Source organism: Muntiacus reevesi, chromosome 3 (genome assembly GCF_963930625.1).
Source record: "Muntiacus reevesi chromosome 3, mMunRee1.1, whole genome shotgun sequence".
In the NCBI taxonomy this organism is placed as follows: Eukaryota; Metazoa; Chordata; class Mammalia; order Artiodactyla; family Cervidae; genus Muntiacus; species Muntiacus reevesi.
The window spans coordinates 235,638,930-235,666,124 of NC_089251.1; the positions used below are offsets into that span (position 1 = coordinate 235,638,930).

At 36.1% G+C, this 27,195-nt stretch overlaps 1 protein-coding gene across 2 annotated transcripts in view; it reads left to right on the forward strand.

The window, feature by feature from the left end:
* Positions 1–6,133: 6,133 nt before the first annotated feature.
* The window catches only part of PSMD14 (proteasome 26S subunit, non-ATPase 14), a 99,367-nt gene continuing 78,305 nt past the window's right edge, over positions 6,134–27,195 (forward strand). The window contains exons 1-4 of one of the 2 annotated variants that reach the window (XM_065931644.1): positions 6,134–6,349; positions 14,517–14,644; positions 15,563–15,607; positions 16,888–16,939. In XM_065931644.1, coding sequence (XP_065787716.1) covers positions 16,892–16,939 — 48 coding nt within the window. In that variant the 5' untranslated portion in view covers positions 6,134–6,349; positions 14,517–14,644; positions 15,563–15,607; positions 16,888–16,891. The remainder of the gene's footprint in view (positions 6,350–14,516; positions 14,645–15,562; positions 15,608–16,887; positions 16,940–27,195) is intronic. The other variant, XM_065931643.1, reaches the window with a different exon arrangement.

A 27,195-nucleotide genomic window follows, 5' to 3' on the forward strand; every position in this document is an offset into this window, starting at 1 on the left:
GTTCATTTCAGTCGCTTAGTCGTGTCCAATTCTTTGCGACCCCCTGGACCCCCTGGCAGCACCCCAGGCTTCCCTGTCCATCACCAACTCCTGGAGCCTACTCAAACTCATGTCATCCAACTATCTCATCCTCTGTCATCCCCGTAATACAATAACAAAAAAAACCTGGAAAAGACAGACAATAGAAATTTGCAAGTCTTCAGAATGTACATGGTAATTAAAACTTTCAGCCAGAATAAAATAGTACATAAAGCCCTATAGAATGAAAGGAGAATTGGATGGAAAATGGCAGAGGAAAAAGGACCAACAAATTTCCTTTTCAAAAAGCAGAGGAAAAAAATCCATACAAAACCTTTAATACTCATCTAGTATCAATTTCCTTTACCCATTATAAATCAAATGTTATTTTCTGTGTCTTCCATACAGTTTCTTTCATCAGAAACCCTTTTGTATTGATCAAAATTACTTTGTAATACAAATTATCACTTTTTTAAATCTTTTTTTTTTTTTTTTGGCTACACTGGCTTCCTTAGTGACTCATGTGGTAAAGAATCTGCTTGCAATGCAAGAGACTTGGGTTTGTTTCTGGGTTGGGAAGATCCCCTGGAGAAGGAAATGGTTACCCACTCCAGTATTCTTGCCCAGAGTATCCCATAGCCAGGGGAGCCTGGCAGGCTACAGTCCATAGGGTCACAAAGAATTGGACACGACTTAGCCACTAACACATGCAGCAATGTGCAGGGCTTGCTCGATCTCACTATCCTGACCAAGGAATCAAACCTGTGCCCCCAGCAGTGGAAGGGTGAAGTCCGAACTACTGGACCCCAAAGGAATTCCTCCCCGCTTTTTAAAAATCTTAACAATATATTTGGTTTCTGAACTTAAGGGATGTCAATTTGGAATCATTTGAGTTATCCTGTGTATTTTACTTACTTTGCTAGAATGCAGTAAGTTAAATTTTAGAGGTTTCTTGGAAACAGAGGTTATGCTTTTTTACCTTAGTAGTAACTTGAATACATACTCTGAATTCTGATTTATCCTTTTTATGGCATCTTTTCTTTGTAGGTGCTAAAAAAATTTTTTGTTGAGTTATTTGCTCAAACAAAGAACAATAAGGAAATTACTTGAGAAAATTAAATTTTATTGACACCAAGGATACTTAGGCCACATCACCAAAAAAAATTATGGCAATATCAGTAGTGCCTTTTAAATTAAATGACAAATTGGAAGTGTTTAACAACATATGGTCCCTTTTTCTTGACATATATGATTAAGAATATATCTTTTTATCAAAATGTAAAATACCATCTGGCAGAAGTAACAATTATTCTATTGGCTTTATACATTAAATCACTGTACTTCAAAAAGTCAATATTTTCCTATTTTTCCTTTTTCTTGTACTAGATCTATTTATAATATTCAAAGCTGTGTAATTCAAACACTATAATTAGGTATAACAATTAAAACTGATTTTGAATTTTGAACAGAAAACAATGTTTCTTAAATTTTTCCAAACATTTCTTAAAGTTTCATTTTGCAATAGCTCTTTTCTAATATTCATGATTGTAAATTTAGGCTATCTGAAAACCTACTGTTACAACTTCTTGTTAGACACATAGTTAGACTTTGTATATAAAAGGAATTATATGTATATGCATATAGTGCTGTTTACAAAAAGGAAGGAATTTTTATGATAAGGTTCATGCATTTTGAACATATGTAGTAATGCTAATAGCCAGAGTTATTCATTCATTTGACAAACCTGTCAGGTTCAGAAGATACCAAAGGAGCAGGAAAAGTTTCTCTCTGACACAGGTATATTATATATCTAATAAGGTAAACTTCTGCAATATATGATTTTAGGAAACATATCAAACAATTCACAATTTTGTGCATACAGTGGGACTATATAGCCACACTGGGACTAACCCAAACAAGGAATGCTTTAAGCATTAGATGTAATATTTGTATCAGATACGTGGCCTGAATTCTATAAATTTTGTTGTTTATTTAACTTTAAAGAATTGATAATTTCAAGAGGGGCTATTAGATTTTAGATATTTCTGATCCTTTTGAGTATTCTTAGCAAGCAAACTACTTGAATAAATATCATTCTAAGTATCTATGATGGCTAGGCCCTACCCACTGCTCTCAAGAAGCTTAAGATTTAGATGCCAAGGCAAACAAGTAAAATAAGGATGATAGAGTAGGACTGTAGGGTAAGCAATGTGACTGTTATTTACTGACCATCCTTCAACCACTGGGGTAAAATATGGGGATGGGAGATGGAAGAAAGGACATTTTAGACAGAAGTCATACTTTGGTATGACTAAATAACAAATTTGAGGATTTTCTTCTCTTTTATATCAACTATATTGTAGTATAAACTATATACAATAAAATGTACTTAAGTGTACAGTATGATGAGTTTTGATAAACCACCACAATAAAGAAATAGAATATTTCTGACCACCCAAAAAGTCCTTTCACACCCCCTGTAGCATCTAACTCCACATTGAACCCCCAAGAGAATCACTGATCTGCTTTCTGTCACTATGTATGTGATTCCATTTGTTTAGAGTTCATTAAAATTGTGTTTTACAATATGTACTCTTTTGTGTCTCTTTTCCATCAGTATGATGTTTTTGAAAGTCATCCATGTTGTTGCATATATAAGTGGTTTCCTCTTTACTACTGAACATTATTGTGTTGTAAGGACATACCACATTTTATCCACTTACCAGTTGGGAAACAGTTGGATTATTTCCAGTTTGGGGCTATTATGAATAAAACTGCTATGAACTATTATGTTTAAGTCTTGGTGTGGACAAATGTTTTTATTTACTTTTGGTAAATACATAAAGTGGAGCTGCTGGGTCTAATGCTTTTTTTTTTTTTTTTTTTAAGCTTGCAGGATCTTAGTTTCCTGAACAGGGATTGAACCTGGGCCACAGAAGTGAAAGTACTGAATGCTAACCATTGGACCACCGAGGAATTCTCTGGTAATTGTATTTTTTAACTTCATTTTTTTTTTAAAAAGATGCCAGAATCGGAATTCCCTAGAGGTAACAGTTGTTAGGACTCTGTTCTTTCACTGCCTAGGTCTCTGTGTAGCCTGCTGCCACCCCTCCCTCCCCCAAAAATCCAACAATGCCAGAACAATTTTCAAAGTGGTCAAACCATTTACGTTACTGTTTGCATGGTAAATGTACTTTTCATCCTCTTAGTTTCAAAATGTTTTGTCTTTAAATCTAAAATGTGTCTTTTGTGGCTTGTATATAGTTTTTTTTTAAAACCCATTCTACAAATCTCTTTTAATTAGAATATTTAATCCATTTGTGATGCATTTATTTAGTTACATTTAATGTAATTACTTATGGAGAAGGCAATGGCACCCCACTCCAGTACTCTTGCCTGGAAAATCCCATGGACGAAGGAGCCTGGTGGGCTGCAGTCCATGGGGTTGCTAAGAGTCAGACACAACAGAGCGACTTCACTTTCACGCATTGGAGAAGGAAATGGCAACCTACTGCAGTGTTCTTGCTTGGAGAAAGCCAGGGACGGGGGAGCCTGGTGGTCTGCCGTCTGTAGGGTCGCACAGAGTCGGACACGACTGAAGCGACTTAGCACTAGCAATGTAATTACTGATAAGATAGTATTCATGCCTGCCATTTTGCTATTTGTTTTCTTAATGTCATATATTTTTCTGTTTTTCTATTCCCTCTTACTCCCACCTTTTATGTTAAATACTTATTTGTACCTTTTAATTACCTTTGTACCTTTAATTACCAGTCCATCCTAAAGGAAATCAGTCCTGGGTGTTCATCGGAAGGAGTGATGTTGAAGCTGAAACTCGAATATTTTGGCTACCTTATACGAAGAGCTGACTCATTTGAAAAGATCCTGATGTTGGAAAATATTGAAGGCAGGAGGAGAAGGGGATGACAAATGAGATGGTTAGATGGCATCACTGCCTCAATGGACATGAGTTTGCATAAACTCTGGGAGATGGTGATGGACAGGGAGGCCTGGCGTGCTGCGGTTCATGGGGTCGCAAAGAGTCAGACATGACTGAATTACCTTGTCATTTCTTTTATGATATATTTTTTTGAGTATTTTCCTAGTGGTTGTTCTAGGCATTACTCAGTTTTGTTCTCTGAACACGTAGCAGGGCAGCTAATGGGTAAACGTTGTTGTCTTAGCAGTGGCTCCTAGGTCAGGAGGAGAAGGGGACGACGGAGGATGAGGTGGTTGGATGGCATCACCAATTCAATGGACTTGAGTTTGAGCAGGCCCCAGGAGTTGGTAATGGACAGGGAAGCCTGGTGTGCTGCAGTCCATGGGCTCCCAAAGAGTCAGATCCGACTGAGCGACAGAACTGAACTGGGGATTACAAGTACCAATTTAGAACAATACAGCTTGGATTAATACCAGTTTAATTTCAATAGTATACAAAACCTTAGCTACTATATAGCTTCATTCCATCGTGCTTCCTTTGTACTGTAACTATGATACAAATTAGATCCTTATACATAATATGCCTATCAACAAAGATTTTTAATTACTATGCAGCTGTATTTTAAATGGGAGAAAAAAGAATTATAAACAAAAAATATATTTATACTTTTATAATTACTTATATAGTTACAAGTTTCCTTTATATGGGTTTGAGTTATTGTCTAGTTTTTCATTTCAACCTGAAAGACTCCCTTTAGAATTTCTTGTATGTCAAGTTTCCTAGTGACAAACCTTTGTTATTTTTGTTTATACATGCATTTGGGGAATGTACTAATTTCTCCTTCATTTTTGAAGGATAGTTTTCCTGGATACAGAAGTCTTAGCTGACAGTCTTTCAGCATTTTGAGCATGCCATCCCACTGCTTTCTGCTTCAGTAGTTTTGGTTGTTTATAAATCTTATTTAGGATTATGTGAGGAGTGGCTTCTATCTTGACACTTTGAAGATTCACTCCTTGACTTTCGTTTTCGACAGGTTAATTATAATGTGTCCAGATGTGTATTTCTTTGAATTTATCCCACTTAGACTTTATCAGGCTTCATGGATGTGTGGATTCATGTTTTTTTTAACAAATTTGTAAAGTTTGTGACCATTAAGTGTCATCACACAGTATCAATAGTGTATACAACTCACAGCCTATCTCTCAATCCTTTCTGTTCTCCCCTTTCCCTCTTAGTATCCATCCTTTAGTTCTCTACATCTGTGCTGCTAATTCTTCTTTGTAAATGAGATGGTCTATGCCGATTTTTTAGAAAGCGGTTTTTGAGTGGGAAATTCTGTATAACTGTGCCACTCAAACAGTTTTGGATTCAGATGTCGCAATCCTTCCTTTCCCTCTATCCAGTAGATTGATCACCTTTCTTGATTTAGGAATGCTTTAAAGATGCTAGTTATTCAGAACATATCTGACAAAATGAGAGGGGCTTGGTAAACGTCCTGCCCTAAACAGAGCCTGTACTGAATTGTGACATAAACTTGTCAATAGTCATTTCTCGGGGGGCGGTTTTGCTCTCTCAACACCTAGCAGGGGAGCTAATGGGTAAAACGTTATTGTTGATAAATACTAGGAGAAATGTGAGTAAATGATTTCTTAAGTTTTGTAAATTAAATTGGGCTTACAACAGATGGTTTCGCTATTAAGGAAATGTTTGTTTTCCTTGAAATTCAATCTTCACAAATTGGTAAAGACAAGAAGATGAATAGACTGCACTATGGAAAAGAACATCAGACCGACCGATTTCCACTGTTTTCACACTTCTCCCTTTTCTCTCTTGCTTCTCAGGTAACCACGTTAAGTTTAGTTCAACTGAACCGGCCGGCCGCGATGAACACCAAAACGAGAGGAGTTCTGGACTTCGCATTCCTACACTTCCATTTCCGATCCACTCACTTCCCAGGGTGCGCAGGCCAGCGTCTCGGACCTCGGGCTGGCAGAGCGCGGAGAAGCGGGGAAGGCAGACGTGAGGGCGGAGCAGCGAGGATGTCCGAGGATGTCCGGCGCTAACTTCCGCCTCGCCCTCCAAGCCTGCAGTCCAGAAGCTGGCCCGCTCCGTCTGTCGCGGGCGCTACTCCAGGGACGCCTGCCCGACTGCCGAGTCGTCTCCAATTGGCCGTCGGAGGAACGGAAGCCGAAGAGGAGCAGTGAACCCGGAAGTGCTTCGCAGCGGAGGCCCGGGCGACTCTTTTGAATGGAATCGGGCTGATTCATCGCCGGTTCGCCGAGCCAGAGCCGGGCCCAGTCCGAGCTGCTGCTGTCGCTGTCGCTGTCGCCGCGTCATCGCTCCTGGAAGACAAGGGTCCAGACCGCGACTTCCCGCTCCGCCCGCCTTCAGGTAAGCCTGTGAAGGCAGGCCTCAGATGTCCGCGGAGGCAGCCGCGGTAGGCCGCTGCTAGCCCCGTGCTTTCCTGAGTCACGTTGCCCAGCCGAGTTGCCACTGGGGCCCCGGGCGGTGAGGGTGGAGTCCAGGTTCCTTCGTCCTCCTCGCTGGCTTCCCGGGTCTCTGATTAAGTTAGGTCTGGATGTAGTTTCCTTCCCGGCGTTTCTGCTCCGCTGAATTCACCACAGTTTGGGAACCTCTGCTCCCTATAGAGGGAGAATGCTTGGTTTTGGCCACTGTTTGTGTTCTGTTGAAAGTTACCCCTGTGTTGAAAAACTTCCCACCAGACAGGAAACAAGGGTGAGAGAATAAAATGAACTTTACCTTTGAGTGCATGTTTGCTTTATCACTTCTCCCAAGGATAGGCCTTGACCCATTTTCTTTTAGGTTTTTATCTGCCTTCAAAAACAAACAAAACCCAGAGGTGCACTGGTTTTTAACCTTGAAACTCTTAAAAACAAAGTGCGGTTATTTCTGGTCTGCATTGGAACTTACTTTCAATTTGTCCTAATTGAGTAGTTGTTGATGAGTTGATTACATTTCCTGTTTTCGGTAAAGTCGCGATCTGCTACTGTGTGTTACATCTTGGAACTCAGTTTTCTTGGGGACACTGCATTGTGTCAGTCAAAGAAGAAAAATGTAAAGTTCTTGAAAAAGTTTGGAAATAAATCCAGTGATCGAAGGAAAAATTCTTGAAATTAAAATGCTATCCAAAAGTTGGTAAAAGATTTAATGGGAAAGGCAAGGAAGAGGTTTTAAAAAGCGAGAAATGTACTTCTAGAGTGAAAATTATTTTTTTCCACTGCCCACAAAATTACTTAGTCCTGCTGACTTGATGTTTGTGAGTAAGCAAGACAGCCACTGATAATGGTGAAATAACAGAAAAAACGCAATACAGTTGTAATGCAGATGTAATGCTACTAATATAATAGTAGCCTTCTAGTCTTGTCCTATAAAACTACCAACTGGCTCATTTAAAGTTTAAATTGGGTATGTTTTAAACATACAAACTTAAGCGGGTCATTGTGCATTTGAAGAGATGAAGATGTGTGGTGGCCGAAAATTAACTACAAGGATGCATTTAGTGAAGTGGTGTTTTGAGAAAAACCTGAATATTGTCTTGATTTTGTTTCAGAACAGAGTTACCTGTGGCCAATCGGAGAAAGTTCTGAGGTCATGATCTTTCAATGTAGCCCCACCTGTTGAGTTTGGGAGATTTTTTTCCTCCTAGGATGCTTGATGAATATTATACTGTTGTTCTAATTGAAAAGCTGAATTTTTAACCTGTCTGACATGGGTTTAATTTACTTTTATACCTGTTTGTAAACCTTGTGTTTAATATCTAGTTTCAGAACCCTTGTTTGAAAATCAGTAACACAAAGCGGTTGTGCTTAAAATTTGTTTTTAGTTTTATAGCGATGTTTGTTTCCTTAGTTGTTGTCTACCTGTGAAAGCCTTACCTAAACACTTGTGATTATTACTCGTGAACTTGTCTTATACCCAGTTTGTTGCACTCAGTTGACACTCATTACGTTTTATGATATTTTGGTGTCCCCGTCTGTAAAGTGAGAATTGGATTAAATCTCTTCTGGCTCTAAGAGAATACTAATAACAGTTACTGAGTATCTGTGAATGTCTCAGGTACTATGTTAGGTGCTTGTATTTTTTTTTCTTACAGCAGACTTGCAAGAAAGATACTACTCTCATTTTAAGGTGAGATCTGGAGTCTAGATCTAGAGTTTAGAAGAAGGGAACTTGTTCACGTCATATACAGAGAGGGTGGGTGAAGACTCCAGGATTCAAATCTAGGTCTGATTGCCTCCAGAGCCTTTCCAGCTGAATCTTTTCACTTTATGCTTTTTCTCTTGGTTTTGTATCATTCCTCTCAGGTAGAGGGTAAATTCTTTTGGTGCAAGTCACTAAATTCGTTAGTGACTCTATTTCTGTATCATCTTATATACAACGGTATGAAGCCCTTATTTGTTAGTCAGTAAGTTGTGTCCCACTTTTTGTAAGTCGTGTCCCACTTTTTGTAGCCTGCCAGGCACATCTGTCCATGGGATTTTGCTGGAGTGGGTTGCCATTTCCTTCTCTGGGGGATCTTCCCGACCCAGGGACTGAACCTTGGGTCTCCTGCATTGGCAGACAAATTCTTTATCTCTGAGCCACCAGGGAAGCCCTATATACTAGGAACTATTTAATAAATGTTTTGTTTTGGTGCTGTAATTAGGAGATAGCACAAGATATTTACAATAATTCTATCCTTACTGTTCTAAATGGGGGGGGGAGATCTTGATTTCCAAATCTTATTTATATAATTAAATTTAATGTTGACTGTTTCTATTTCTTTAACTGAAGAAAGCCCTGAAGAAAGTGAGAGAAAGAAATTCCTAATTACTTTCCACAAATCAGAGAGTAGAGGAATTAGAAATACAGTGAGATCACAAATATGGAGTAAAGGATTTATCATCTGAGAATAGTATATAAGTGCGGCATGGGTTGAGAAGTAAAAATGAAAAAGTGAACTGGAAAACAGAAGAAAAACTCGACCAAATAAGGGCTTCATGATTTTGTTAGCTCAGTTTGGGAGGTGAAAAAGTGGAAAATCATGAGGATTTTGAAAGTACTGATACTTATTTTGTACTATTTTTTACCAGAGTTCTAGACATTATATATGACATGTTAGGCATAAACACTTTATTCATATTATCTGATAATTTTTTAGCTAATAATATCATGAATGAGCTCTTGAGCCCTTTTCTTTTTGATAAATATGAAAACTTAGTTTTGATTCATAGACATTTTGCATTGCTTTTATTTCTGAGTATTTTAAATATTCTTTTTTAGTAAGTATTCTTTTATGTTCTAGTGTAGCAACTTAAATTTTATGACCCCCTTTGCTAAGTTCTGCAAAAAACAAGTCCCTACTCTTCAGTGTGATTGATTCATTTTTTACTGTGAAATATGCCCAGTGTTTTGAAATTTACTAAAGGTCAAACTCTTTAGAAAGAAGAACCTGTGTTGAATGAGCTGTAGCTATGCTCATAGGATGAGCAGCTGATGACAGCAGCTAGCAGTCATTGTTTACTTCCTATGTGCCAAGTGTTATTAAATGTTATTTATGTTCATTGTCATCTTTAATATTCTGAGATAGATGTTATCATTATCCCCATTTTACAGATGAGAAAACTGAGCCTGAGAGAGGTAGCCGACCCAAGGACACAGAGCTAAAACGTGTTGGAACCAGGGTTTGAATCCTGGCACTGAGACTCTAGACTCTTAAGCTCTTAACCTTAATACACCACGAAAAACTGTCATCACCATTTACCACCTGGGTCCAATAGATCTTTTAAAATTTCTTACACCTTTAAGTCAGATCTTGAATAATTTACAGAAGTAAAAATAAAGGAATAGTAAAAAAAAAAAAACAGTGTATTAGAAATGTTAATGAAATTTAAATATAGCGCATGCAGATTTTTGTTCTATATTTTCCTGGTTTTGAATGTATATGTAGCTGAAGTGGATAACATATAATTTAAATGTAATTAGCTGTTCATCATCCATCATACATGAACCTACATGTTTTTAATAACGTCTCTTCAGAGGCCTTAGCTTATCTTTTCTTCTGGTTCTACTGGTACTTGCAATACTTTGTGTGTGTGTATGTGTGTTAAAATATGCATGTAATAAAATTTACCATTTTGACCTTTGTTAGGCTTACAGTTCAGTGGCATTTAAGTACATTCACATTGTGCGATCACCACTATGATTCATCCCTGGAACTGTTTCATCTTCTTCTGATGCAATAGTTTTTAATTGTGTAAGATAGTTTTTAAAGTAAGTTTGTAGTTTTGCTGAAGCAGGGATAACCATCATCTTTGCTCATAAAACATTCTTTTAGATTTATGAACACCAGATAGTTAGTCCAGTGTTTTCTTTTTTTTAATTTGTGTTCTTTCCTTTTACTCACCTTCGTCTACACTTCAGCATTTGTCCACATTTGAACTGTATCAACATCATAAATGATAACAGAATATGTCAGCTCTTTTGCAAAACAGGTTCTTGTTAAAGTATGTAAAGAGTCCTTGTTGAATACTAACTGGATATTTCATATTTCCTTTTTGATCTTAGAAATACATTGTCCAACTCACTGATCCTTTAAAAAATAATTTTTGAGGTAAAATTCACATAAGACAAAATTAACTTAAAATTTTTTTTTAGTTATTTCTTAATTTTAATTCACGTATAGTTGAATAGTAATTTATACCAATTGGCTGTACAGCAAAGTGACTCAGTTATGCACATATATATATTCTTATATTCTTTTCAAAATTAGCCATTTTAAAGTGAACAGTTTAATATCATTTCAGTTTAGTTCAGTCACTCAGTTGTGTCTGACTCTTTGCGACCCCACAAACCGCAGCACGCCAGGCCTCCCTGTCCATCACCAACTTCTGGCGTTTTCCCAAACTCATGTCCATTGAGTTGGTGATGGCATCCAACCATCTCATCCTCTGTCGTCCCCTTCTCCTCCTGCCCTCAATCTTTCCCAGCATCAGGGTCTTTTCAAAGGAGTCAGCCCTTCGCATCAGGTGGCCAAAGTATTGGAGCTTCAGCTTCAACATCAGTCCTACCAATGAACACCCTGGACTGATCTCCTTTAGGATGGACTGGGTGGATCTCCTTGCAATCCAAGGGACTCTCAAGAGTCTTCTCCAACACCACAGTTCAAAACCATCAATTCTTCTGTGCTCAGCTTTCTTTATAATCCAACTCTCACATCCATACGTGACCACTGGAAAAACCATAGCCTTGACTAGACGGACCTTTGTTGACAAAGTAATGTCTCTGGTTTTTAATATGCTGTCTAGGTTGGTCATAACCTTCCTTCCAAGGAGTAAGCGTCTTTTAATTTCATAGCTGCAATCACCATCTGCAGTGATTTTGGAGTCCCCCAAAATAAAGTTAGCCACTGTTTCCATTGTTTCCCCATCTATTTGCCATGGAGTGATGGGACCAGATGCCATGATCTTAGTTTTCTGAATGTTAAGCTTTAAGCCAACTTTTTCACTCTCCTCTTTCACTTTCATCAAGAGACTCTTTAGTTCTTCTTCACTTTCTGCCATAAGGGTGGTGTCATCTGCATATTTGAGGTTATTGATATTTCTCCCGGCAATCTTGATTCCAGCTTGTGCTTCTTCCAGCCCAGCGTTTCTCATGATGTACTCTGCATAGAAGTTAAATAAGCAGGGTGACAATATACAGCTTTGATGTACTCCTTTTCCTGTTTGGAACCACTCTGTTGTTCCATGTTCAGTTCTAACTGTTGCTTCCTGACCTGCATAAAAGTTTCTGAAGAGGCAGGTCAGGTGGTCTGGTATTCCCATCTCTTTCAGAATTTTCCACATTTTGTTTTGATCCACACTGTCAAAGGCTTTGGCATAGTCAATAAAGCAGACATAGATGTTTTTCTGGAACTCTCTTGCTTTTTGGATGATCCAGCGGATGTTGGCAATTTGATCTCTGGTTCCTCTGCCTTTTCTAAAACCAGCTTGAGCATCTGGAAGTTCATGGTTCATGTATTGCTGAAGCCTGGCTTGGAGAATTTTGAGCATTACTTTACTAGCGTGTGAGATGAGTGCAATTGTGCAGTAGTTTGAGCATTCTTTGGCATTGCCTTTCTTAGGGATTGGAATGAAAACCTTTTCCAATCATTTAGTAGTTTCATAATGTTGTACACCTACCTTCTGTATATATTAATAGTTCTGAAACGTTTCCATTCTTCTGAAGTAAAATCCCCTATCTATTAAGCAGTTTCTCCATTTTATTCCTTTCCCTGGCCCCTGGCAATCACCAGTCAGCATTTTATCTCTATGGATTTATATATTTTGGATACATCATATAAATGGAATCATTCAGTATATGACCTTTTGCACATGACTTCTTTCACAGAGCATGTTTTGGATTCATCCACTCTGTAACATATATCAATATTTAATACCTTTTCGTAGTTGAATAACTTTCCATATATTCCACTGTATGTATATATAGAATTTGTTTTATCTTTTCCTCCTTTTATGGACATTTGGGCTCTTTCCACCTTTTGGCTGTTGTGAATAGTGATGGTATAAACATGCGTGTACATGTACTTGTTTTGAATACCTGTTTTCAGTTCTTTTGGATATATACCTGGGAGTAGAATTTCTGGGTCATGTGGTAATTCTGTGTTGAACTTTTTGAAGAACTCCCAGAGTTTCCAACATTCCTTGGATTTTAAGTTTGAGAAAATTATCTAGGATATTGCCAGTGGTCTGAGATGTTGTTTATATAGGGTGATTTTACCTGAATGATTTGGCAATGTCTGGAGACATTTTTTTTAAAGTATAGTTGATTTGTAATATTGTGTTAGTTTCTGGTGTGCAGCAAAGTGATTCAAAGTTTTATATATACACACACACATTTATATTAGATTGTTTTCCATTATATGTTATTATGAGACATTGAACATTGTTCACCATGTTATACGGCAAACCCTTGTTACTTACCTATTTTCTGAATAGTAGTTTATACTGTTAATCCCATACTCCTAGTTTATCCCTTCCTCACCCCTTTTCCCCTTTGGTGACTGTGTTTCTTTCCTGTCTGTGAGTTTGTTTTTGTTTTGCATATAGATTTATTTGCATTATTTTTTTAGATTCCACATATAAGTGACATAATTTTTATCCTCTCTGTCTGAGTTTGCTTAGTATGATAATCTCTAGGTCCATCTATGTTGCTACAGGTGGCAATGGTTCATTCTGTTTTTTATGGCTGAGTAATGTGTGTGTGTGTGTGTGTGTGTGTGTGTGTGAAATATTCTTGAACCAGTCATCTGTTGATAGGCACTTGGGTTGCCGCCATGTCTTGACTTTTGTAAATAATGCTGCTACAAACATGTCTTGACTTTTGTAAATAATGCTGCTACAAACATTGGGATACATGTATCTTTTCTAATTGTCATCTTGTCCGGATATATGCCCAGGAGTCGGATTGCTGGATCATATGGTAGTTCTAGTTTTAGTTTTTTAAGAAAACTCCATATTGTTTTCATAGTAGCTGCACCGGTTTGCATCCCCACCAGCAGGGCAGGAAGCTTCCCTTTTTTGGAGACAGTTGTGATTATCACAGCTGTACTTGTTATGGGATCTAGTGGGTAGGGGCCAGGGATGCTGCTGAACATCGTGTAATGCACAAGACAGCCCTCTACAACAGAAAATTCCTTGGTTCCGAGTGTCAGTAGTGCCAGAGAAACTTTGGCTTAGTCAATTTTATTGTCATCATTAGAGTGCTGGTTTTGTTTTTTTTTTACATTCACCTCATGAATCTCTAATAATTGTGGAACTTTTTCTCTGTCACTTCTCTCTTTGCTGTTAGGGGAAGAATATGAGGGATTCTGAAGTGTACTAGTTCAATGAAAGCTAACAAAAAAGACTACAAAGATGGTATCTCTGGTGTTTTGTATCTTTTTGAAAGATGAAGCAGTGCTTTGGGCATCACCATAAAAACTGAAAGATGATGCAGTGGCTATAATGTATTTCACTGTTGCATTATTTGGGGTGATTACTTCACTATTGCATTATTTGGGGTGAGCCTCCATTTTCTCCTTAGTTTAGTCTTTTTTGGCATAGTTGAGAATTATTGATTAGGACATGTCAGAGTAATTCCTAGGATAATGAAATAACAAACTTTAAAGATATATGGAAATTAACCACTAAGATTCCATAACATGTTACAGATTTCTAATAATGTGCAATGAATCTATATGGTAATTTTGTTCTATTTAAAAATGAATAAATCTTTGTTCTTTAAAACTCTTCTAGAAAGACTGAAAGTCGTGAGATAGCAATCTTTACATATAATTAGAACAGCTCAAAAAAAACTTTAGGAACAAAATTTGGATACGGGGATAATCACTATGCTCTATAGCTCCCTTGGGTGGTATTTCACTCTCTACTCTCAGGACATTATAATTAAAAATCAATTTTGATTTCTATTTTGTTTTTAGAAATTTTGCTTGATGTATTTCCCTCCTTAGTTCTCAAAATAATTATATCTTATTTAATTAATAATTTTTTTTTTTTAGGAGAGAGGGGGAAAAAAAAGCCTTCAGAAAAATTATACCTGCCAGTATTAATAGAAACTTGAATTAAGAAATTTTTCATACTCAGCAAATTGAAGCTTAACACCACAAGAGCTGTAGCTACTGACCAGGTAAGAATTAAGAATGTATTTTACTTTTATTTATTCTTTCAGGATATTGTTATAACAATATTATGAAAATGTGTTACTTTTAACACAGATCAAAAGCCCAGATTTAAGAGCTCTTGAAAGTCACAAGTAGCATTTTTGTTCTTGTCTGCTTTCTATAAACTTCTTAAAGTAGTGTAATTTAGAACACTTATCAATATATTTCATTTCCAAATGTTGGTTTTTTATTAAACCTTATTATCTTATCTTAAATGTTTTAATTTGCTAAATATTTTTTTCTGTTTGCTGAGACATCTCATTTTGCTAAAAACACAAGTTTGACCTGCCAGATTTTCTTTCCCTCTGCTCCCCACATAGCTCATGTATATTCACAGCATCTGGAGTCTGTGTAAAGTCATCAGAAACAACACAGGGGGAATAGATAAACTGAACACAGCTGGGAATTTACTTTGGCCTGGAATATATAAAGTGTCTAAATTTTTTCCCCCATTTGTTCTTTATGTTAGTAAACTTGCACTGATCCAAAAGAATTTTTTTTTCTTGGAAGGGAATAATATTTTGCAGAGGAATAAATGTCTTTTATATTTTAAATACACAGGGCTTTATTTTGTTTTGTTTTCAGTCAACAGCCATTAAAAAGTACTGTGTGTTGAATGCCATATTTGAGTTATGGAATTTTAATGAGAATTTAATGGAGAATTTATTTGTAAATGTTGCTGTTAGGAGCGTTAAGATTGTGAAGTGGAAGACTATCAAGTTTTCTTATGTGCCTTTTCGTTTTTTAAAGAGAGTTTATCTATTATCAGTCTCACAAACTTGTGGAGTGAAGGATGCCAGACCCAAAACATATTATTTTGTTTATATAAAATTCAAAAACCCTGAGAAGGTGTGCTGTTAGACCTTGGAATTTTACCTTTGCAGGGTGTTGGAGAATAGGAAGGGAGCAGAAGAGATTCTTGGGTGCTGGTAAGGTTCTTTCTTCGTCTAGGTGGTGGTTATGGTGGTATGTCCACTTTGTACGGATTCCATGGTTGTATCATTTGGCACTTTTCTAAATTAGGATTTGAATGAAGTTTGCAGTATTAACAGTGTTAAATATTTGCAGGATTAAATTCTTAGCAGTTTCAACAAACATGATTAGGCAATAGTGTAATGATTATAAGTTAGTAGAGTTAGTAGAGCTGTTCTAACTAGTATAACAAAGTGGACAAGTGACTAAATTAATCTGTTAATGTTTTTTTAGTTTCAAATCTAATTTGTAGTAATACCGTTTTCTAATACATACATGTAGGAAGAAGAGGAATTTTAAGGCATAGCAGCAGTTTTCAAGTAGAAAAAATTGCTTCATTATTATTTAGTTGTACTAATATTAACTTTTATAATTTGATTACTCCTTTTTTGTGTATTTGTGGCCATATTAGTACCCTTGATATTTTTTCCTTTGATTTCTTCTGTGAAATTTTGAGCTGATAAGAGTATCTTCTGTAGTTACTCCAGAGATGAAAAAAATCAGATCGACATTTCAAAGTTAATCTTTATATTGATTTACTCTAAAATTGAGACCAGCAGCCGAATTTCCTTAGTGAAAATGGTGTATATCTTCACAGTATCTGATATAATACAGACTATCTGTGTGGATTCTAGAACACTATCCTAATGCATTTAATGTTTACTTTATAATATTTCGTTTAGTATAATGAGTGTGTTTTAAAGCCTTTGATGCTAATTCAGAGATCCATAATCTGCTCACAATGTCTTTCACATGTAGTTTTGATGATAACTGACAAGCTGTAAGTTAATTAGCACAGAACTTACTAATGAGGATGTTAAAATTTAATTTAAAAGTGAGGATTTTTATTTGTACACTCTGGACAAATTGAAGGAGATTCAATCATACATATGATAAGCTTTTCAGGCACTTTTTCCTCATTCAGGTACTTTATTAGATAACAATAAGAAAATATAATTAACTTAATGATAGCAAAGTTTTGAAAGTATGCTAAGATTGCTTGTCTTTAAAACTGGGGATAACCCAAAACCAAAGCAGTAAAATAAGGTCTGTTAATTAGCATGGAAGACAGCTTCTTGAATTAATATGTGGTGTTAATTAACAGGAAGTCTGATGTTGTGTTGTAATTACCACCAATATTTTTGACATACTGAGTGACTGAAGGTGAATTACATAGATAGCAACTGAGTCAACACTTTTGTGCTCAGGAACGTTTCTCTTTGTCTCTTTTTTCTAGAAGTATGGACAGACTTCTTAGACTTGGAGGAGGTATGCCTGGACTGGGCCAGGTTAGTATATGGACTGAGTGTTTCTTTGTGTGTTAATTACAAGCCTTTCACGAGTTATCCAAACAGAAAGAAATCACTCCCAAGAAATTCTCCTCATAGATAACCTTATGGTAAGAAGCTTCCCTTACTGCTGGGTGTTGTATACCAACACTAAATAACTTGTGAGAATATGTTCTATTATCTTAATTTAATTTTCTCTTAGGAATAAGAATTTTCTCTGCTTTGATTTAAACTTTTGAGATATGCAAGATAATCACACTTGCCTTTTGGTTAAAAAAAGAGAGACTCAGAATATCCTATTTTTGGTTTACAATGTAGACTAAAAGTAACACTTGAAAAAGTAAACATTGCATACTATTGGCAAGATCCAGAAAATCCATAGAATATATGTACGATCTTAACACTGATAAATTCCTTCTAGTAATTATGATACATGGATGAATAAGTAATACCTCTTTTTCCTTTAAATTTGGTATATATAATTTCTTTCACATTCTTACTAAAATTAAATTAATTTTCAGTTAGTTTTAATATTATCTTTTTTGTTACTCTGTACAGATGAGGCAAATAGCCTCCAGATAGATTTCTATCTTAGGATATTCTGTCTGCTTTCAGCTGAAGAAGAAATTTCTGCTTTTTTTGAATTCTACAGTGATTGTCTTCCCAGTCTTCCAGTCACAAAAAAGATGACTATGTGAGACTTTTATGTAATATATTATTTTATGTTGACATTTTGGGAGTATTTTTCTAACCCACCTTTAGAACCCTTTTAGTGATCAACTTTCCCATATTTCCGTATCACTATCAATGACTTTGTCTTCCTTTATTCATAGTAGTCTAATATTTTGTGTGAGAAATAGTTGTGTTTGAGATTTCATGAAATTTTCAATGTTTCTTAGGCACTTTTACAAGAATTCTGTGTTAGGCCCATTGTGCTTGATGACTAATAAACCTTTTCCTTTTAGGATGTTGAAATCATTTTATGATTCTGTATTTTATCCTTGCATAGACCATTTATTAGTTTTGGCTATTTCTCATGTTCCTTTTCTGTAAGCATGTTTCTTTATGATTCTTCATTTTTCTAAAATCTTTGTAATACATTTGCTTAAGAGGTCTAAGTTTCTCTGAACTTGGCCCCTAAAGCTGCTTTCATACCTTTGCAAACATTATAGATAGCTTCTAGAATTTTCTGATTCATTCTAAAATCAGCAATAATATTGTTTAAGTATATAAAAGTATCAAAAGTGAACTGAGGTAGTGTATAGATGCTTCACATTAGCCTGCAAATTACATGTAGGTAAAGGTATTACCTTACTGGAATTCTTAAGAGAAGTTGCTTCAAATTTAAATACCAAAATAACTTTTCCCTTAAGTAGTTAATGCAGTAAATTACATATCCATGCCAGAAATCCATGCCTGGAAATTGCTAGACGTGAAATGATGGTTTGACGGACCACAAATTGATTTACAACATACCTCAGTGACCACTGCAGACCTTTGCATTGAGCGGAACACTAAGTGTTGGTTCAGTAACTGGCCTTGGTTTTGGATAATTTCATCAGCACGTGTTTCTCCTCAATTTGTATTCTTATTTGGACTTAAAATTGTGTTGTCTGAGAATCTGTTACTTCATGTGTTTCATTTTTCTGATTAGATGGCAGACTTTCAAAAGAATGATATATGGGGTTCTTATTTCTGTGATAACCTCATTTGTCAAATACTAGGTGTTCAATAATTATATTTTTTCTTAAAATTTTATTTTGCTCTTGTTCTAGCTGTTACTTCAACAAAATGATGTGTTGTGTATTATTTTGTAATAAGGAGTGAAAAAGTTAAGTATTGTTTATTAAAAAAAATTGTTTTTGGCTGTGCATGCATGGCATACAGGATCTTAGTTCTCTGACCAGGGATCAAACCCACGCCTCTGCAGTGGAAGCAGGGAGTTTTAACCACTGGAGTGCCAGGGAAGTCCCAAGTGTATTATTTAGTTTTAATAAAAAGTCAAAGTTCTTTGGATTGATAATAGCTCGTTTCCATTTGATAATGTGTAGCAGCCAATAAAAGTAGAAAAGGAGATATAAGTTGTTTTATCCCTCCAAAAATAAGTGGGAAATGTTACTGTCTTACCATAAAATGGAAAAGTCAGAATTTCTTCATAAATAGGGGCAGGTTACTTGCTGTTAACGTTGTCGATGGCCCTTTAAAACATTGACATTGTAGCAGAAGTAAGTTTTCCATCCATCCTACTGACTCAGCTTTCTTTGACTAGAAATGACATTTCTCTTTTCCTTGGCTAATCCTTTCACTTATTCTCTGATCCCATCCTGTCTTGAAACCTTACTCATCTCCACTGACCTTTTTCTCTGTTACAAAGATGTTTAAATGTCCTGTGTCCCCCCCAAACTGCACTGCATCCTGCCATTAAATGTTTCATTTCCAGAATTCCTGTAGTAATAGCTTAGGCTCACATATTCTACCTCCTTACTTCCATTGAGTGATGAGATTATATTCTGGCCTCCTCCATTACTGTACTAGAATTGTTCAAATTGTCAAGTGAGCCATCACTTTGAGTTCTCTTTTCACTGTTTTAATATATCGCATTGTTCACAGTGTCTTTCTTGAATCTTTCTTCCATTAGCTTTATCCTGTTACTTTTTCCTAGTTCTTCATTATGGTATGCATACCTTATAAGACAACTTAAAGTTTTTTTTTAATATTACATTTTAAAATGTTATTATTTGAACAGTAGCAAGCTAAAATCATTAAATCTGTCCATAATACCCTACTTCAGTATAACTTTATCAGTAGTGAAGCAAAAACAGATGTTTTATTAGAACTATTACAGTTTGTAAATCAATAGCTTTTTGTTTCAAATATGTTTTTATTTACTTTGCTACAGTGCTTATGAACTTGAAATTACTGAAAGATGTGAGATGATTATATTAAAAGCATTTATTGCTCTCCTTAGACTGCTTGATTGTCTTTATAACTATCCCAGCCTAGGTCTTGGCAACTAAGCTATTTCCAAAAGCAGTCAAGACTAAACCCAAGAGATGGGCATAGCCAAAGCATAGCCAGCAGTCTCTAAAAGTTTCTTTTAAAATAATTTAATAATACTTTATTTTATTTATTTATATTTTGGCCTTGCCACGTGGCTTACAGATCTTAGTTCTCTGATGGGGGATCGAACTCGTGTTTCCTGAAGTGGAAGTTCAGAATCCTAACTACTGGACCACCAGGGAATTCCACCCACAAGTTTAGGGGCTTCCCTTCTGATCTAGTGGCTAAGACTCTACACTCCCAATGCAGGGGGCCTGGGTTTAATCCCTGGTCAGGAAACTAGATCCCACATGCCTCAGCTAAGTGTTCATGCCACAACTGAAAGATTCTGCATGCCACAGCTGAGACCTGGTGCAGCCCAATAAATACATATTAAAACAAATTTAAATAGAAGTTTGAGTTTAAGTCTGTTGGTCAATTTTAACTTTAGAAAGATTTGAGATAAGCTTAAAAGTGAATGAAACTGGAGTAAAATGTCAGTGGCATTATCTTGTATTTGAATTCTTTAGACCAGTGTTTTGACTTTTTTAATATGTTGGTTGATATGCTATAGGGAATACCAAAATAAACAAGAATATCATTATTTAGTCTAGGGACCTAACAATCTAGTAGACATACAGCAGTTGTGTTTTAAGGGCCTGGCACATATTAACTACTTCGAATTAGCAAATGTTAGTGCTTATTATAAATAATGTGATTTTTATAGGATATGGTATTTAATTTTTTACACAGAAAGGGAAAGTGAGACTGAATTGAGGAAATGATGCTTGAACTAAATTTTGTGTTATAACCAAGAAATAACTGAGAAAAACCAGGAGAGTAGGTGATATGAGGGGAAATAGTGGGAAAGGAAGCTGGTAAGGGAGTTTGGAGTAGATTAGATACAGGCATTCAACAGGTATTGAATGCCATTCTTAGTGATTTGACTTTTTCTCCAATTGTTGTACTTTGATGAAGACTTTTTATTTTTTTTATCAGAGTTGTGAGATAATTCCACCTGTGTTTTTGAAAAGTAATTCTAGTGGTAGTTTGGAGAATAGGTAGGAGGAAAGAATTTAAAGTCATCAATTATATGAAATATTTTTGGCTTTTATCCTTCTAGGAACATAGTAGGATTATGCCTTTCCATCACTTTTGAATTTGGCCTGCTTGTGATTTTGCTTTGGCCAGTTGAGTGTGAATTGGAAATTTAACAGGTCACTTTTAGACAGAAACTTTAAGAATCAGTGTGTGGTTTGCTTGCCCTGGTAACCCAGGAAGCATGGAAATGGAATCTCTCTGAATGGAATCTCTCTGAGAGGGAGAGAGACATAACAACCTGTAAGTCAGAAATCCTATGACTTTTGTGTGAAATTCTTGAATTTTTTTAGTCTCTAGTTTTTAAGAAACATGGTATAGGCCCAACTAAACACAAACTAAAAGCATATGTTTTACCTGTAAGTTACCAGATTATATCTTTCTAACACTGACTTCAGTAACTTCTGATGCAAAATAAGGGAAAATACTATAGGGGGTGGTCAGAAAAAGCTTTCTGAAAGTGGTGAGATGTAAGATACATTTTGAAGGATTATTCTGGGTGACTAGACTTAAAAAAAGCTTCACAAATTGAATATGATCTGTTTTATTTGTTATAACTCCCAAATCTACAGTGTATGGATTTTTTATTTAAAACCAGTACTATTTATTGGTTTCTGTTATGAGTCTTGGAGCAGAAATGTTCTTTCAATTATTTATCGTACAGGTTTTAGTGTAACATTTTATAGAAGGAATTAATTTAATATAGTAATGGGGGAAATGCCTGGAATAAATGATGAAGTAACACCATTTTCATGAATGATGAGTTTCAATATCACATGCCAGTTCTCTCCAGTTAATCGTAAATTCAATGCAGTTCCAATAAATATACCAACCAGAATTTTCGTGGAATTAGAAAACATTATAAAATTTATATCGGAGGAAAAAACCCCCAAGAATAGCAAAGAAATTCTTAGAAAGGAAAAAGAAATTTTGTTTTACCAAATATCAAAATATATTTTAGCGCTGTGTGACTCAAGTAGTGTTTCGCTGGTGTAGAGATTGGTGATGGTGGTTGTTCGGTCACCAGCTTGTGTCTGATTCTTTGCAACTCCACGGACTGTAGCACGTCAGACCTCCCTGTCCGTCACCATCTCCTGGAGTCTGCCCAAGACAGAGTTAGGTAGATAAGTATAGTCGAATAGAAAGTCCAGAAATAGACTCATGTATATATGGAAACTTGATTTATAGTAGAGATGGTATTAAAAATTAGTGGGGAAAGAGAGGCCTATTCATTAAATGATGCTGAAGCAGGTGGCTTGCTTTATGGGAAGGAAAACTAATACTAAATTCCTACCTAATTCTGTACACAAAAACCTATAGCAAGTGGATTAAAGATCTACCTATGAAAATTAAACTTTATAATTTTGGAAGACACACCTACTTGGATAGTTATTATCCAAAAAATGTAGCAAGTAAGCAACTGTTGGTGAGAGTATAGAGAAACCCTTGTGCATTGCTGGTAGGAATGTAAAATTGTGTGACCTCTGTGAAAATGGTATGGTGGTTCCTCAAAAAATTAAATAGAATTATATGATCCAGCAATTCCATATCTGGGTATATAGCCCAAATAATTGAAATTAGGGGCTCAAATAGATATTTGTATAGCCACTTTATAGCAGCAGCATTTGTAATAGCCAAAAGGTAGAAGCAGCTTGTATTTAATGATGACTCAGTGGATAAACAAAATGTGGTATTATTAATATTGTGGATTATTATTCAACCTAAAAAGGGCTGACACATGCGTCAACATGGGTGAACCTTGAAGACATTATTCTGAATGAAATTAACCAGTCACAAAAGGACGACTATTTTATGATTTCGCTTAAATGAGTTACTAGTCTGATTCATAGAGACAAAAAGTAGGATGGTGGTTGCCAGGAGTTGGGGGTTGTAGTGGAATGAGGAGTTGGTGTTTAGTGATACAGAGTTTCAGGTTGGGAAGACGAAAGTTCTGTAGACGGTGGTGGTGATTGTACTGCTGCTGCTGCTGCTAAGTCGCTTCAGTTGTGTCTGACTCTGTGTGACCCCATAGATGGCAGACAACCAGGCTCCCCTGTCCCTGGGATTCTCCAGGCAAAAACACTGGAGTGGGTTGCCATTTCCTTCTCCAGTGCATGAAAGTGAAAAGTGAAAGTGAAGACGCTCAGTCGTGTCCGACTCTTAGTGACCCCATGGACTGCAACCTACCAGACTCCTCTGTCCATGGGATTCTCCAGGCAAGAGTACTGGAGTGTACTGGAGAAGTGCCATTGCCTTCTCCGATGATGGTACAATAGTGTGAATGTACTTAATGCCATGAAATTGTACACTTAACAGTGGTTAAAATGGTAAATTTTATGTTATGAAAGTAAAACAAGTGTTAGATTAATTTTTTTTAAACAAACACTTGTGAAGTGTTCATGAAGACTTAGGAAGCAACAATTCTCGTGGAAGCCTTTTTTCCCTTAGGGTTGGTCTGGGTGTGACAGTTCGGATTATTGAAAAATTGCAAAGTACTTAAGTATCAAAATGCATTATGATGGAATATTATATAGCAGTTAAAGTGAACTAGGTTCTATATCTCAGTATGCATAATACAAACATATTAAGAGAAAATTTCAGGTTGTAGATCTATACATACACTATGAAAGCATTAATGCTAATTCTTAAAACAGAGTAACTTTTTTTATTTTGTTTTTAGAATAACTTTTTTTAAAGGTAAAAGTATTACAAGTTCTAAAGCATATCTTCCAAAAAACTTTATGCTGTGAAGGAAGTGTGCTGTATGTGCTAATACAATAGCTATTGGCCATATGTGGCTATTATTAAGGACTTCACAGGTGGCGCTAGTGGTAAAGAACCACCTGCCAATGCAGGAGATGTAAGAGTTGCAGGTTCGATCCCTGGGTTGGGAAGATCCTCTGGAGGAGGGCATGGCGACCCACTCCAGTATTCTCACTTAGAGAGCTCCATGGATAGAGGAGCCTGGCAGGCTATGGTCCACAGGGTTGCAAAGAGCAGACATGACTGAAGTGACTTAGCATGCACACATGGCTGTTATTAAGTCTTTGAAATGTGATTGGAACAACTGAATTTTTAATTTTACTGAATTTTAAGTCACTTAAATTCCACAGCTGCATGTTGAGTCCATGATATGTACCAGTATGACTTGAAGAAGTGAATTTTTAATTTTACTTAAATTTGAGTAATCACATGTATTTAGTGGCTACCGTGTTGTATACCACACGTCTGAATAACCCACAGCAAGTTCATGAGAAGGGAGGGGGAGACAGAAGGAATTTCCACTTCATAAATAATGTTCTGTCTTTTTTTTTTTTGTTCTGTCTTTTTAATAAGAACAACAATAAAGAGAAAGAACAACTCAGTGAATAACATTAAATAACATTTTTCTTTAGTTAAACTTCTTTTAAAAGCTGCCAAGTAAAACAAAATCAGAAATTCATTTTAATTTTATTTTCATGCCTTACTTAGATGTTCCATATTCTCTCTTAATCTTGGAGTTGAAGAGGGTAACACTTTGGAGGTTGCCAGAGACTTGATCATGTAGGGCCTTGTAGGAAATTCTCTTCCAAGTGACTTGGGAAGTTGTTAGGGATGTCTAAGCACAGGAGTTTTGCTCATCATACTTCCATTTTTAAAGAACCTGGATACTCTTGAAGATGAGACTTAAGGCAGGAATGAGTGTACAGTTGATGTTTACACCTGTCACATTTGAAACAGAACTTTTATTTATTGCTGGTGCAGTAGCTTGAAAATGAGCAGATGTTTACAAAAGGCTTTTTATGAGTTCTTTATGTCCCTGAGCTCTTTAACCTGTCTGTATTGACAGTTTTTATATACTGATGGATGCTTCTAGTTACATTTTACCCCCATTTGATTCTTTGAGTATCTGTCCTGATGTGATCCTCTGAACATTTACAAAGAGCCTTTCTAAACATTGATAGATTAATTTGGTCATTTTTCTTCCTATTAAGAAGTAGGTAAAGTGTGAAAGTGTTAGTCGCTCATCATGCCTGACTTTGTGACGTGATGTAGCCCACCAGGCTCCTCTGTCCATGGAATTCTCCAGGCAAGAATACTGGAATGGGTTGCCATGCCCTTCTCCAGTGGAGCTTCCTGACCCAGGGATTGAACCTAGGTCTCTCGCATTGCAGACAGATTCTTTACCGTTTGAGTTAAAGGGTCAATAAATTTGAATTGTTTTATTTCTTTGTTTAACTACAAACAAATAGTGATTTTACTTTAGAAACAAAGTAAAAGCACAAAATGCATGTAGTCCTCTTCATTTCCTACTCTTGACGTAATAATTTTATTATTTAAAAAGTATAGTTCCTCATTATTCATGTACTTGAGCTGATGTTTCTACTGTAGAAAATTAAGAAAGAGGTCAGGTTAAAAGCAAGCTAATTAGAGCATACTCTTTTTTGGTGTCATTGTAATGTAATTCTTCTGCATAGATATTAAACCCTATGAAAAATGTGATGCTCCTGAGAAGTCTCAAATCTGTTCTTGGGTGTTCTCAAGTAAAAGGGAAACAAATTTCTGGTGGTTGCACTGTGGTTAATCTGTGTTGTTTTGTTTGAACTTTCTAGTTGTGACTGGTCTTTCAAGGGGAAAGGTCTTTGACATTTGTGAATGTTAAATTTCTATTTTAATATGAAATTACCATAAATGACTTTGCTTGAATTCTTTAGAACATAAGGGGAGCAGAGATGTGTTTTCAATTACAGTGAAATTGTCTTCCAGAATTGATCACATTTTGATGAAATAAAAAGTCAAAATTCTGAGGAAAAACAAAATGTTAAGATTTTTAAAGTCAAGGATATGGTGGACCCATGACAACTGATACTGCTCTTGATAGAAAGGGTATATAGAGTGAGAAATAAGAGAAGATGCTTTTGTCTAGTATAGGAAAATAAAATAGTAATATCTTAATATTCCAAATGTGTGGGATGTTATGATCATAAAAATTCAATTTATATCTTTTCCTTCCTTACCCTCAACATCATTTTACATGTTTGATTTACTGGTCAGCTTGCTCATTTGGTACACTGATCTTCGGGCTTCCAGTCCTAAACTTGCATAAACATGATTTCTAATTTTTCAGTTCATATTATCATTTGGACAATTCTTTAGGTATCATGCTCACTTAAAATCTGGACAGTCATGGCCAGTGTTCTATCTCACAACATATGTTCAAGGTGGTTCTTCATGAGTTATTATCTGGGTTGAGCATCCTGGAAGTAAGCCCCAAGAGCTGGTGATGGTCTCCACTGGGCAGCCTCCAGTGCTGCTTTTCAGACTGTCGTCAGTGATTTCACAGGCTCTTCCCTCGAGGAGACTGAATGAATGCCTGTGTTGGGCACAGTGGGAAGGCTTAGGGACAATAAAAAATTAAGTGATGACTGGGATAATTGTACTTTTCTGTTTCATTGTATATACATTTCCTATCTTTTTACCTGATTACATTCTTACCTGCCTGTGTTATCTCTCTGTTAACTGTCAGTTCTTTGTAGTGTTCTAAACACAAGTACCTGAGTAATTAGAAGCAAAATGCTTACCAAATAGTAGACAGAATGATAGAATATAATTTTGGAAAAACACCCCTTTCTCTTTTATAGAAAAGATGTTCTTTTACTTCATGGGAAATTATTGTTTTATTACCTAAAAAAATTCTTTTTTGTTACTATTATATTGCTGTATCACTATAAGGAGATAATTGTGATTTTACTTCGGTTTGTAACTCGTTCCATAGTTTCTGATTACGATTGCCTTCCCCCTTGCAGGTTCTGATTACTATATGCATTTCCTAGTTTCTGCTTTACAGGTAGAAACTGAGGTCTTCAAATATTTTATAGTTTAGTCTTTCTACAACGTTCTTCCTTGGTGCTTGCCTTGGGGTCTGAAAATTGTAGGAATATAGGGAGATAGCCTGATTATCTGAATAGGGAATGTAGGTTTCAATGGGATTGAAGCAAATGTATGGACCTGTAAAGAGAATGCATATATTTTGACAGTTGTATCAGGATTCTTCTCTGAAATTTATAGAAGTAGGGGGGAGAAAGGGATGAGAGCTAAATGGACGAATGCTGAGGGCTTGCATGATTTAATGTGAGTGT